The sequence below is a fragment of the Anser anser genome (assembly GCF_964211835.1).
Source record: "Anser anser genome assembly, contig: HAP1_SCAFFOLD_60, whole genome shotgun sequence".
NCBI lineage: Eukaryota > Metazoa > Chordata > Aves > Anseriformes > Anatidae > Anser > Anser anser.
Window position 1 is genome coordinate 760,794 of NW_028153867.1, and position 14,683 is coordinate 775,476.

Here is a 14,683-nt window from a genome sequence, read left to right on the forward strand (position 1 = left end):
AATTTAAAACTTACTTGAAGGAAGAAAGACATCTCCTTTTTCAGTACGGTCTGCACCTGAAAGGTGGTGACAGTTCTCAGTAAAAGGAATGGGAAATCCAATGAAAATTTTGTATTTTGAGGGAGCTGCAAAGTCTGGATTGTGTTTGAAGATCAATATAACTTTGAGAAAATTGTTGTTTTTATGAAAGGAAGGAAGATGAGCAAGAATAAAAGTACTGATACACCACTTTTTATCCCAAGTTTATCTTCTGAGTAGGATACGAAGATGGGAAACGAGGCACGTTATAATGCTGTATCCACAGAAAGGATCTTTGCTATTGGAGGCCTAATTTTTTCCTTCTACAGGAAATATGGCTCATTTTGTAGTTTAACTAAATCTGTAGCGTTACAAATTTTGCTTTGACAGATATTTCATGGTTTATAACTCAGTTTACTTATAACAAAATAATTTGTCCCTCCTAATGTTCCCTAGGGGAAAAGCTATTAGTTTTAGCTATTTAATTGCTTGCAGTTTGAAAGCTCTGTCCTAATGGGATGATTCTTTCTGAAGTATTCTTTAGAAGGTGAAGTAGGGGAAGTGAGTTACAGTTCAGGAGGATGTTTATTGATGTGTTTTTTTCTTTATTTTTTAAGCAAAAACATGGAGGAAGATTTATGATTTATTATTCTTTTTTTTAATACTCCTTTCATGATGAAGTTAATTGTCTGCTTTGAGTTCACATGAAGACCATGTGTTCTTTAGAATCATTTGAGGCCAAATGCTAACTCATCTCTAAAATAAAAAAAATCCAGCAGAATTAATTGAATTTCTTCTTGAGGAGACTGCTTTGTGTTATACTGCTTTCTTGGTTTAGGTCAAATGAGTTATCCTCCAGATAATATTGATGGCTTTTCCTTCTGGGCAAATGGTGTTTTGGGTAATAATGCTTGAGTTAAGGGACTTTGCACTCGGTTTTTAGGGGGTCGCTCTTTTCAAAGAACAGTAGCAGGGAATTTTGTTGACTCTATGCTCATCTGCCAAGCAATTCTTATGTGACCATGGGCATTCTTTGGCTTGCAGAAAGAACTCAACACTTTGTTTTGGCATCTAAAAGTTGGACTTCACAACAACCACCTTTTTAGGGGTGGAAGCGACTGGCTTTAAGGTTCTGGTACAGGTGCAATCAGGTGCTGGGTTTTAATTATGTTTTTTTCAAACTGTTCTAAATTGTCTTTGCTAGAACTCCTTTCTACTTCTCCATTTAGGAAGGAGATACAGCAAACTCATACTGCTTTTGATTTCGTTCACAAAGTTTATTGCAGTGCCCTACCTTTTGTTTGTAGAGTAGGTAGTGGTGGTAGTGTTTTTTGTGATGCTGGTCTCTGTTGGGTGCCATGTTCTGGAGCAGGAGCACCACACTGATCTGCTGGCAAGAGTCCCTTTGGACAGTTGAGTTGGAATACTCAGTAAATCTCTGGCCCACCAATGCTATATATCTATGCGTGTGTGTGTATATATATATATATTTTATATCCTGAGTCCAATTGTAGATTAGACTTGCTTGAAGGCTGACAACTGTCTTTGCCCCCTTGAAGCTCACAGGTGTTAACAGAAAGAGGAATATGGGCTGCTAGGGGCAAGCGATAGTTGTCTGAATGAAGATCTATTTTGATGTAAGACTTTTTTCAGAATTCTAATGGATTGACAGTTTGGATTAGAGAAAAGTCTGAGCATCTGCCTTAGGGATCTGTCTTCCTCTATGCAGTTACAGTGCTAAGCAGGCTGTTGTCAAGTATTTGACAAGTTTAGACCAGTTCTCCTCCTCAGTATTGTGGGAGTTTGACCTGGTGTCTTCCAGTGCGATCTAATGCACTTTTGTACTGACTGACTGATTGGCTGCAAGATAAGCTTTGAGGTCACAGTTTTTCCAGGCATACTTCATTTTCTTGCCATAGTACTTTTGTTAGAGTTATTCCCTATTTCACTTCTGGTTTGGGTTATTTTTTCCCCATTTGCTCTTGGATTAGGATATCTTTCTGGTTTTGAGCTAGGCTTTTTTAAGTACCAGAAAAACGCCTTTGTATGCCTTACAAAAGGGATCTGTATTCATGTCTGAAAAGACTTCTGGAATGTTGGCATACCCAAACACCTCTGCTGTTCCTGCTGATGGCCACACGAAAGCCAGAGCTGCTTCTGAAGCTTAGGCCATATTACCTTGCCACACAAGTCTAAGGCGTCCCTATTCTATCAGAGCTGTTGGCAGTGTTTCCCATGTGTATGTGTGCATATGTGCACTCTTTCTGTATTTTTGTGAGCTGTTCTTTTATATCCCTGCAAAAGATACATGTGCATCGCAGAATCAGAGAACCAGTCCTATTTAAAGGAAGCACTGGAAAATAACAATCTAAATCAGCTCTTCTATTTCAGGTCTTCTGGCTTAGTCATTGTTCCCATGTGAACGGTGCACTTATGTATGTCCTTTTCATTGCTGCTGTTAATAAAGTTTTTCCTATTTAGAACATCAAGTATTTACCAGCGTTTAGCAACTTGTGAGACAGCTTTAGTTTTTTTCTGATCAGCAGGTTTCAATTCTAGGACTAATAACAGCTCTAATATCTTGAAAAAAAAATTTGGCTGGTAATTTTTTTTTCTCTTGTTTCCCCCAACTTCTGTACTGTCGTGTGCTAGCAATGTGACCAGCTACAAATTCAGTACTGCTGCGTCCAGTGGTCTGTCTTCAGGAGTGAGTAGCGGAGGCGGCAAAATGAGAAGGGAAAGAGGAATACACTATTTATCAAGAGCTGTACAAGAACAGGTAAGTGACTCTTAAATTAATTGCTGTCACTGAGCTTACTGAAGTAACTAGCTAAGTGTGTCAGTTTTATTGCATCATAGTAAATTATAACAATACCGCTTTATTTTTGCATTGTTTTTGTTTTCTTGTGGGTTTCAGAGCAGGCTCCAATTGATTTCCTGTGTTTGAATACCTGAACTTTGCTTATGTAATTTTGAAATTTTTAATTCTCTTACCTTGGAGATTCTTCAAACTATAACATTTCTCGTTAGCAATTGAATGAATGAGTCCTAAGAAGAGAAGTTTTGGTGAAGGTGTGTATAGTTTTTCTACAGGAATGATACTTGAAACGAGTGCCAAGTATAAAAAGAAAAAAAAAGCTTAATTTTTGGTTTCATATTTAAGTCGTACAGAAAGATACAGGCCAAGAGTGTGAAAAAGAGTAGTAGAAGAGAGCATTCTGCATGTCTGCTAACGATGACTCAGTTTTTGATACTCACCCAACTCATTGTGAGAGAGTTTTTTTCTCATTTTAATAGGAAAAATCTATTCCATAAAACTATGACCATGAATATTCAGATTATTTTTTCTTTTATTGGATGTTATATAAGCTGCCTGTAAGTTAATTTAAGTATTTACGTTAACATTAAGTATTTAATTAATATTAAGTTAATATTAAGTATTTAAGTTAATTTAAGTTTCAAATCATTAAATGGGACTTCTGGATGATGCAATATAAAGAAATCGTAAACACTGTTGTTTATTCCTGTAACGCAAATAAAATAATGGTCCAAATATCAAAAGTTCCATAAACTTTTCAAATCAAAACTGTGAAACAGATGTAAGCTACAGGATGCACTGAATATCAGTAGTACCAACTTACATCCCTTCCTAGTCATTTCTAAGTAGATCATGATAGTACTGTACAAATTTTGGTCAGATTTCCTATGCCATTTAAAACATAACTCATCCAATCTTAGTAATCGAATAAAGTAAGTGGCAGGGATGAAAATTGAAGTTGTTAAGAGGCTGTTTTCTGATTTTTATATTTGCATCCTGATACATGGTATAGACTGTATTTACCAGAACACAATCTTCAGTGCTGCTAGTCTGACTTTCTTTGGTGCTTTTTGTGTTTAGTTTGGTTGTTGAACCTACCTGCTTCTTTAAACATTACCTTTTTCCACGTTCACTGCTGTAATGACTTTAGAAACTTTGGCAGCTATCCTGCCTAATTTTGCAAGAGGAACACTTTCTCACTTGTCTTGAGAGTGTACTCTTAATTGAGGCCATGCGAGGGTAGTTAGAAAGGATGATGCTTCTCCAGAGCTTTGATGACTAAAGTATAGAAAAGAAAGAAAAAAAATGTGATCTGTGCCTCTCTGTTCTGCACAGGTTTTGAGTTAACTTTCAGTGTTCTTGCTGTACAGTTGTTGAATAGAGTATAATGTGGAAGCAGGCCTGCCATAAATTAAAATGACGTGGTAGACAGAGGTGGGGAGATCGGGATTTCTTCTGGAAACTTGCTTTCTCTTAATTTGTATGGATTTTTGTTCTATTTAATTTTGTTAATAAATTGGGTGGGATGGGGTGAGAAAGTAGTATGTCTTGTATAAGAAAAATTAAAATTTGCAACTTTAGGAAGTGGAGGAACCAGTGCTACCGAACATACCCCTACCCATCAGTGCTGCATCGCTGCCTCAGTTCAATTCTAGTTTCGTTGGTAGTAGCGCTGTCTCAGCGTCACCGAGCGCTGTTTCAACAGCAGCAATGAGCACGGCAACTCCAGCAGCTGCGACGGGCATGGCAAATCCATCAGAGGTGGAGGGCATGACAGATCCATCAGAGGTGGAGGGCATGATAGATCCATCAGAGGTGGAGGGCATGACAGATCCATCAGAGGTGGAGGGCATGACAGATCCATCAGAGGTGGAGGACTTGACAGATCTATCAGAGGAGGAGGTGGAGGACATGATATATACAACGGCGACGTCGGGCATAACGTGTTCAACAGTGCCCTCAGGCTTGACATATCCAATAATGGCGGCGGGCATGCCATATCTACTGATGACAAAGGACATATCAAGGTCAACAGCGGCAACGACAAGCGTGGCAAATTCAACGGAGGCGGCAGGCATGGCAGATGCAGCAGCGACGGCGGCGGGCAAGGTAAATCTTTATGCTATAAATAATGTTTACAATGAGTATACTGCTTTATTGCGAGTTGACTTTTTCTGTGGTGCTCATGAAACTAACAAATATTAGTTTCTACGCAGCTGAATGAATTGGGGTTGTATGCCAGTTTGGGGAAAAAGGCATAAATGTTTTGATTCTGCTTCTCTCAGTCTTAGAGCCTGCCAACTCCCATTTAACGTGATTGTATAACTGCTTCAAATGCTGTGGAAGTCTGCGGGGGAAGGGGGGTGTGGACTTTATGCCAAGTTATTTATAGTGGTTTGGGCAGGGGTAGAGTTAATTTTCTTCGTAGTAGATGATGCTGTGTTGCAGATTTGTGAGCAAAACAGTGTTGGTAAGGCACTGGTGTTTTAGCTGTTGCTGAGCAGTGCTTACACAGTGACAAGTCCTTTTCTGTTTCTCACGCTGCCCTGCCAGCGAGGAGGTCGGGGATGCACAAGAGGCTGGGAGGGCACTCAGCCAGGACAGCGGAGCCCAGAGGACCGAAGGGATATTCCACACCATTTAGCATCGTGCTCAGCAATAAATGCTGGGGGAAAGAAGGGGAAGGAGTGGGGAGTATGTACAGGGTTATGGCATTTGTCTTTCCAGGTAGCCATTACATGCGATGAGTCATTAATGCTACCTCAAATTTAACAACTTTACTTCTTTATTTCCAGTTCTTTTCCCTGTTCCATTTGGAGGGAGTGAGCGAGTGGCTGTGTGGTGCTTAGTTGCCTGCAATGGTTAAACCACAACTTTATTTAAGTTATTAAATTAGAGGTAACGTGGTCATATAAGCCTCACATAGAATGAGCCTAGGGTGCAATAATTGGCATATTATTGCAATAAAATAAACATTAATCTGTTCCAGAGTACTTGAAATATTTTTTGTACGGTTTGAAGTAGACAGCTGCTTTAACATGTTGAGGTGTTTGCTGAAGTTCTTGGAGTATCATTGGGCTGAGTTTGCCGTTCTTCAGCTTCCTGGCTTGCTTTTCCGTGCATTTAGACCTAAGTAGCATCTCCAGCTTTTCCTCTCAGTTTCTGGAATTTGGTTTTGAAGATATTGTCCTATACCCACTTGGAAACTTCCCTGTGTTTTATTATTACTTTTATCTGCAAAATAACTCAAACATCAGGTTTTTCGACGTCACTGCGGGACTTCTGTTGGGTAGTGAATTCAGGTAGTTGTTGCTCTTAAATATAAACCTTTAATTCTTTTGAAAATACAGATACAACCAACAAGTACTGTTAGCAGTCCTGAGTTTGCGTTTTCATCTCCAGTTGTGAAATCTACTGAGGCAGAAGTGCTACCTACGTCTTCTGTAAGTAAAATAATAAAGGAGCTTGACTTTTTTTCTTAGGCATTTAGTAGGCTGTTGCAGAACACTAAAGCAGAATCTGCCTTGATGGAGAAAAGTATGTAGGCTTCTGGCTTATAATTTGTCATTCAGCATGCGTGCTACAAATGTGAAGAGCAGCTTTCAGATTTGGTTTTGTGTGTGCATTCGATTGAAGTTCCTGTGGCTTGAGAATCTGAAAAACCTCTCTTGTTCATAGCAGATTGGGTTTACATTTAGTGTTCCCGTTGTAAAATCGGCAGAACTTTCTGGACCCAGTGGTACTCCAGTGACGCCCTTTCTTACCCTAGGTAACTGAAACTTTAGCACTTCAGATCTGAAGTGCTGATTTTCCTTTTTTTCTTTATTAAATCTTCAATCTGTCCTGTCTGCGCATGCTAGCAATTCCAGGCAGTGTTGGACTTCTGCAGTATTTTTCCAGTGACAGATCTGCTTTTATATTTTTTTTTTGTTTTGTTGCTTTTTGTTTTGCTTGTAATCATAAAGCATTGCAAAGTAAGTAGAATTTGTGAAGATTCTTATGTGAGAAGCATGAAAGCTGGAAATTCTTGTTTCTAACAAAAGTGAGTATAATCTGCTCTAACTAGGTCACATTGTGAAAGCTGGTTTTGTTTTCTTTTGTTTCAAAAGACACCACCACCTCAACCAACATCAACACACAGAAAGAGGAGGTCAAAGATTTTGCTGGTGGTCCCTTCACCACTGCCCACGTCTTAAAGGAAGGAAGTGTCTTAGACGTTCTAAAAAATCCTGGAGAGATAATGAACTCCTTTTAAAAAGATGCTGCAAAAAATACGCTAGCATTTTTTATTAAAAAAAAACCAACACACGACTTATGGTTAATAGAGTATCTGCTATAAATATGAATGTAGGAGAGCATTACATTAAGCGCTGCGTTTGTTAGGGTGCATCTGCCCCCTTCTATTCTAAGTGGTGTTTGTTGCTGGAAGTAAAACTGCAAGATGAAAAGCAGATGGGTTGCATCTCCTTTACGTGTTAGGATGTAATTGTAAATGAGGTACTAAGAGAATTAGCCAGATAATCGGTGTTTCATTTTAAGTAAATACAATTTGTGGAATTGAAAAGGAAATGTTTGTAAAGCTCAACACTCCTGTCCCACCTTCAGCCCAGGTGAAGAAAGAATAGGAAAGAGCTTCAGTTCCAAATACATGGCGAAAGCTGCGAATCTTTGGGCCTTAGCTTACAATGGCTCCTGTGGATTAAAATTTAAACTGCAAACAGAAGTGGAGTGTTTTACGTTAAAAACCCTTTTCTGAATTTTGTTTTTAAGCAATTGCAATTGTTTTCAACAGTTTCATAAAGTGTGTTTTTCACATTGTTCAAAGACTTCATTTTTGACTAAAAAAAAACCAACAAACAAACCACAAAACAACTATGTTCAATGTAGATTTACAAGCAACTTGAGCTGCTGTTTAAGATGCATTTCCTTTAGTCTTTCTGTATTAGTAGCTTGTCTTTTCTGTTAAAATTGCCACCTTTTAAATAAGGAGTTGTCCTGTGTCCGATGCATTTTGAAAAAGATTATAGAAAATTAGACAGTTGTTCAATTGTCTTGAGTTTTTATTATTTAATTAATATTCAGCATCTGTGGGAAAATACCGTACGGATTGCTGCTCCGAGTACAAACTTCTGTACAGTTACTGGAGTAGATTTGAGTCATCTGCTACGGAAGGAGGAGCTTTAGAAATTTGATTCGATTGGGCATCGCGTCTTAATCAAATTGTATTATTTCCATTCCACGTTGGACTGTCAGATTTCAGTCAGCTACTGTCTGTTTGTACTTGTATCGACCAGTGAAAATGTTGATTTAAAGCTTGCTTGGAAACAAAGAGTTAAATGAAGCTTTAACGAAATGTTCTGTTGTGACCCAGTGCAGCAGATGAAATTTCATCCGTTTAGATAAGATTTCTGGGGACTTCCTGTTGCGCTCGGTCTGAATGTCTAGTTGTAACCATTGGCACCTGGGTTGAAATTTTTGCCCTCTAGTAAAGTCACTTAGTTACATGTAGTGAGGTGCTGCGCTAACAGGAAGACTTTTTTTTCTTGCTTCCTAGACTTTGGATTGTTGAAAACACGCTCTTCTATGTCTGCACAACCTACAACAAGCACAGTGGTTTATACTAGGCCTGCAATAACAACTTTTTCTGCAGGTAAAGAGACTTCTAAACAAGCATCGTACTGGCAATCTGATACATGTGACCCTTTTCTGCAAAACAAAGACATAAAGGACAAATGTGTAACTTGTCAAGCTACTAAAGCGTCAACAGTTGAGAGTATGAAACAGACAGTAAGTTCAAGTCAATGCGACACCTCAAAGCCAGCAGCGCCCCCAGCAGGGATGCTGGGCTTTGGAGACAAATTCAAAACAGTACCTGGAACGTGGGATTGTGATACATGTCTTGTCCAAAACAAACCGGAAGCTACAAAATGTGTAGCATGTGAGACACCAAAACCTGGAACGGGAGTAATGCCTGCTCTGACATGACCAGTGGTCACAGACAGCTCGGTGACAGTGACATCCTCCTCAAGCAGCACTGACACAACAGCCACTCTGGGCTTTGGAGACAAATTTAAGAAGGCGAAAGGCTCTTGGGACTGTGGAATATGCCTTGTACCAAATAAGACGGAAGATAACAAATGTGTAGCCTGTCAGTCTGAGAAACCAGGTATGGTCCTTTTTTTCCTGTTGTTTCCATCCTAGCCTCTGTGAATCTTGTACAGAATAAAAGTACGTTGCATATATGGAATATTTTAAGCAACACGATTCCCAGGTACGGTTGATGGGTTAGCGGCTGTCTGCAGGATTGGTTTACAGGCACTTCAGAGGTCTCAGCCCAGGTTCCAGCCTGTCGCATAAATTGAACTGATTGTGAAATGTATTAGTACGGAGCTGGATCAATGCAGATACCCCCGGCTTTGCAGCTGGTGAGGGAAGATGGCTGAAGTGAGTGACTTAATTTAAAAACAACATAGTGATTTTTCACTGGCGAAAATGAGAACTCCATAGAAAGAGTTAAAAATGACTGCGTTTTTCTCTTTCAAAAAATAAGTAAAAAAAATTACAGAATGTGTCCAAAATGCCTCTACTCACCGTTTGTATGTAATTGAGGGGAGATGTGAAGCCAGATTTCAAGACAGTGTAGTCTTAACTAGTCTTAAGCTAAAGCAGAGAGATGCCTATGAAGGTCAGTGGTAGGCTTCAAGAAAGCGAGTGACCCGCTGGGTAACTTCTTCAGGGCAGTACTGGGTTGTTTCCCATTGTGTGTGACCGTAATTGATTTTGAGCGTGGTTGTATTGTTTTTAAAATACGATTCTAATTCTAACTTTGACTCTAAATGTCATTTAACATGCCATTACATCGAAAAACACCTGTGCAAATATATCGTGGAAGAAACAAATTAAGATGGACTAGACCGGGCTTTTGTATTCATCCTGTGCGGTAAGACTGAAATTTCCTGAGGTAAGATAATGGATTTCAGACAGAGTTGATTCTCTTGGACTTCCAACCTCTGAGCGGTCAGTCGGCATCTTTGTCTGAGGCTCTTGCCATTGCAAGGAGGAATTTTGGAAATGAGGGGTTTACTGTGACCATGGTGCAGTGAATTGCACGGTTACGTTGCACTTGTCAGGAGGAAGAGCGATGCAAGTAATACTAGGATAAAAGTTTTCTGCGTGTGCTGTGGAAGGGAAGAGCCATTCTTGTCTTTCCGGTTTTGAATTTGAAGCGTTATCTTCTGCTTCTCTCTTAAAAGGCACCTTTTTTTAAAAGGCACCTGTCAGGCCTCTTTATGGAGGTTACACTGTGGTCAACAGCAGCAGAAGCTTGTGTGCTGAACAGAGTTGTGTGTTGTTTGGAAGCTTTGAGTTCCACTCTGGTTTTTTTGTTTGTTTGTTTGTTTCTTTGTGGGTTTTTGGTGGCTTTTATTTTTTTCAGGGGCGGGGGGGGGAGTTGTGGAGTAGTTTTGAACATTTCTGTGGGATTTGACAAATCAAATTTAAAAGTTAATGTTCATTTTATAGTTCATGTTCAAACAGGATGGTTAACTGTCTTGTTTGTCTCACAGAGGGTCCAACACCTGTGACCAGTAGCAGTGCATCTGCATTTTCTGCTCCTTCTGGAGAATTTCTGGATTTAGACAAATTCAAGAAGCCTGAAGGAAGCTGGGATTGGGAGACCTGCTTGGTTCAAAACAAAGCAGAGGCCACGAAGTGTGTAGCCTGTGAAAGTGCAAAGCCAAGCACCAAAGCAGAGCTCAAAGGTAATCCTTAATGATTAAAACGAGGATGCATATTCTGTGATTTATTTTTTGGTTTGCTCTGATTTTTTTTATTTTCTTACCTGTTAAGCACAATTATTTTTTCCTTTGAGGTGTGGCAAAATTATTCGTTTTTCCTGTAGGAATATTGCCTAGATAACATCTGTTTCCACACTTTTCCCCAAGAATAAGTTTATCCTTTTTAGAGAAAAGCTTTCATTAATGACGTGCTTGTTCTTTACATGCCCTACACGTTGTTCATTTGGAGTTCAGACTAAAAACATGATCTTTCAAAGAAGTTCGTATACTTTTTAAAGCCAGGTGGTGGGCAGAAAACACAATTGTGAAAAGTTTTATGTAGAGAGGAAGCATGGGGTTTTCTTGTTTGTTTTACTGTTTGGTGGGTTGTTTTTTAAACAGTTTTGACTGGAAAGATCAGGACTAGAATGTAGTTCAAACCTTCATGTACTTCAGGTAAACAGAATATCTTTTGTCTTCACTTGTGCGCTTATGTCCATCAAGTAAGACCTCTGAAACCATACTAGAAAAAATCTGCGGGATTTGATATGTTCATGTACTAGAGCTTTAGAAAAAGTTTAATTCCTATATGCAGCATGTCTTCTGTCCTGGTTATTGATACGTACGCAATTAGTAGCAATCCCTTTTTTGATCTCAACACTAGGTTTAGACAAAAAATTGCGACACCTTAAGGAACCTGTCCTGCATCTCATACAAGCACAGAAGTTGCAGTGTCTCAATGCTAGCAGTACAGTTGGTGGTAAAATCTTTAGTAGGGTGAAATAGAGGCCTCACACTTTTCAGAGAAAAAAAGAGATGAGAGAGAGTATCTTATTCCCACGTACTTGCAACTATGCTGCAGAGTGTACTGCTGTTACTCTAGTGCTACAAAGGTCCAAAAATCACTGAACAGTTATTAGCCAGTTTTGTATTCCTTTAATTTGTTGAAAGACTGCAGTAGAGGATTGAAGTTTTTATTGAGGATCACTGTGTGGAAAAATTCTGATTGTTAAATGTCATTTGTATGACTTAAGAACCGCGTTTTGGAGTACAGAATTCAGTATTAATTCCAGAAGGGGTAAGGGAAAGGACATTAGCTAGTAATCCCGAACAAAAGCAGTGTATAGAGCTATACTGATTTTAATCGCAGTATTCTTACAGTTGGTCTGTTACTGAACAGATATGTTTTGGGGAGATATGGTGGCCAGGGAGGCGTGTGTGTTTGTGTGCTTCCTCTTCTAGTTAAGGTTCTGGGGTTTGGTTTAGTCAGGAAAATTCGATGAGGCACCTTGTGTAAAAGGAAATGTTAACCAGCATTTTTCAACACGGTGTAGTCCCTTAAAAGTGTCATAGATGAAAAGAGGCCATAAACGCTGGGGGAAAAAGTTAGTGGGAAACTGAGAGCAGGATCACATTCAGTAGTGAGAGAGCAGCAGCCTAGGGAAAGCTGATGAATGACTGTAACAGATAGTTCTATTTTAAGTGTAAAACAACACTCAGTACTTTATAATGGTGGTCTTACCAGAGGGTTCTTCTCCATGGCTCCTAAAAGCACGTCTTGAAGGCATTCGAGTGCAGTGAACTTAAGCTGTAAGAGTTGGGCTGGTAAGCTTGGCCTGATTTGAAGCTGTAGGCACGGGGCTATAATTTCTGAACAGGCTACAAAAGAAACTGTACCACTGTGCTTTTCAGTGCTCCGTTTAGCAAAGCCATCAAATTGTTGCAGGCAATTGATGTTGTTCTTCTAAGAGCACCTGAAAGATATTTTTGTTTGAAGAGTTCAGAGGTACCGGTTAATACTGGTTCAGATAATTACAGCCAGCTCTTGGTGTTTGTGACCAATAAAGTTTGTGGCTCCAAAAGGAGTGGGTTAGTGCTAACTGATTAACTGCTGTATATGCAGAAATATGGAATCTGATTACTTACGCAGAGAGCACTTAAAATGTATTGTTTTGCTGGCTCTCAGTGAGTTGCATCTTAATGCTACCAAGGAATAAGCTTTTTGCTCCTGGCCCAAGTTTTTTAATTTGGTGAAAGCCTTTTCTGTGCACGTGCACATGCCAGAGAGGTTGCTTAAGTAATAGAAGCTATAGTAGCTGCTATCTTCTGTTTTTTGTAGAAGACAGAAACTGAATTCGTTAGCTTTGTAACTGTTATGCATACCAGAATTGGTTTTCTCCCTTTTGAAAATAGTAGAGGGTATGCCTATGTCAGATTTGGTGAGCAAGGTGATCAGATGAGGGCACTGCAAGACTGCCAGAACGCACCAGGTCTGGGGGGAAAAGGAATCCGTCTGAGCATAGGAATTTCTAAAAGGTAACCAAGGAGTTGTGCATTGATACAGTTATTCTAAATAATCAGATTCTTGTAGCTCTGCCTTTGGAAAGTCTGTGGCCCTTGCTGTAGTGGCTGTACACAGGATGCAGTCTACAAAACCAGAAATGCAGAAGTCCTATGTTTTGACTCCCTGGATTCATCAACCTGCTTCAGGATGGCTGGGGGAATCCAACTGTTAAGTCTAGCCAGACAGCGCAACTTGGGCTTAGCTGCCATTGTAACCAGCCTTGTTTCTCAACAGTAGCAAAGCTGAATGCATTGGAAAATATTTTCAGGTTTGGGCCTGCATAAGGTAGAAGGGACAAGAAGTGGTTTTATATGCTAGGGAGTTCTTGTTCTTAGAGCTTTCCCTCTAGTTTGAGAGAAGCACATAACTAGTTTTACAGTGGGTTGACAGGAAAGAAGTGGGGGGGAAAAATGGGAACGCAGGGAGAAAGCCAAAGGCGTTATTACTAGAACAGGTTTAGAATGCTATTCTTTGCTTTTCATGAGCTTAGGGCAATGGGGAGTTTAAAGCTTAGCACTTCCTGAGAGGGTTTCTTACTCTACCGGCTCAGTTCTATCACTTATTTAAGGCAATTCAGGTCTCTGAACGGTTAAAGAATTGATACCAAATTTGATGAACTCTGATCCAGGATACTGACAAAACAGGACTTCATATAAACAATTTCAGTATGTTCATGAGGTTAGCTTGTGCGTTCTGTTAAATAGTAAAAAATGACACTTCTGTTTCTGTTTACCTAGCATAATTCTGCAAATGTTGCCTCCTTCTGCTTTAGAATGGAAATGCTCTTCTCCAAGAGAGCACTGTCCAAACTTCTTTGCCAAAATTTTTTGATTAAATTAATATTGTTTTATTTTGAAAACAAGAATAAGCCACAAACATGTTTTCTTGCTTCGGCTATCCAGAAGAACGTCAACAGTATTTTCAGATTTTCCTTCCCTACACAACTGTATGTAGGAAGAGTGCAGTTGGAAGCAGAAGACCTAAGATGATGTATCTTCTGTTTGTTTACTACAGTAACAAGACAATGGATTACCTCTTTATTAGAACTTGTGTAGCTTTGCAGTATTGAAACAAATGTAGGTATTAAAATACACATCAGTAATACGTTTCTGAATGGCTGAGTACCGTGCTCTCTTAGCATTGAAATACCCAGCCATTGGATTAGTTTGTCCCTCATGTTTGCTTAGTTTGGAAGCTATTTCAGAATGCCTTCAGCTTGTATTCTTCCCCAAAAGCATAGAACTCACTTCTCTGCATCCCCAATTCAAGTGAGAGAAACTGGGCACTGCAAACACAGGAGGTCTGCCTGTACAGAATCAGTGAAGACAAGTCTAAACAGCGGATTTTTTTGAATATGCAGCTGGGTTATCTGAATGTTCTTTATGCAGTGTACCTCAGTTTTAGTACAGATAGCACTTGTCTTGGTTCTTGTCATTAGTCTGAAGCTGCCCCTGAGAAAATCTTGAAAGGGAAAGTAGTGAAAGCTAATCAGCTGGCCCTTTCTTCTTAAGAACCAGCGTATTTTGTAATTCTCCCACTAATAATAAGGCGTCATGCTGGAGAATCGCGATTGTGTTGTTAAGCAAGACTGACTTCACCTGAGCGGTATAGTTGGCAGCTGTTGAATGTTTAATGGACTTTAAACAAACAAAAAAACTGAGCAGGTGGAGGTAGACATGGCAAACTGACAGGCGGTGTCAGATGCTTCTTTGAAATGGATAATCTGAC

At 39.5% G+C, this 14,683-nt stretch overlaps 1 protein-coding gene and 2 pseudogenes across 5 annotated transcripts in view; 2 read left to right on the forward strand and 1 right to left on the reverse strand.

Moving 5' to 3' along the window:
* The window catches only part of LOC310891269 (nuclear pore complex protein Nup153-like), a 270,187-nt pseudogene that overhangs the window by 139,924 nt on the left and 115,580 nt on the right, over nt 1-14,683 (reverse strand). The gene's annotated exons all lie outside the window — the stretch shown is intronic.
* Nucleotides 1-14,683, forward strand: part of LOC310891264 (nuclear pore complex protein Nup153-like) — a 42,133-nt pseudogene that overhangs the window by 26,951 nt on the left and 499 nt on the right. The gene's annotated exons all lie outside the window — the stretch shown is intronic.
* Nucleotides 4,466-7,131, forward strand: LOC310891247 (uncharacterized protein). 3 transcript variants are annotated; one of them, XM_083853515.1, is made up of 4 exons: nt 4,466-4,945; nt 6,187-6,279; nt 6,515-6,605; nt 6,946-7,131. In XM_083853515.1, exons 1-4 carry the CDS (start codon nt 4,547-4,549, stop codon nt 7,089-7,091), a joined length of 729 nt encoding a protein of 242 aa, XP_083709641.1. In that variant the 5' UTR covers nt 4,466-4,546; the 3' UTR covers nt 7,092-7,131. The 3 variants fall into 3 exon arrangements, with proteins under 3 accessions (XP_083709641.1, XP_083709642.1, XP_083709643.1); XM_083853516.1 differs by having other exon boundaries at nt 6,518-6,605; XM_083853517.1 differs by lacking the exon at nt 6,515-6,605.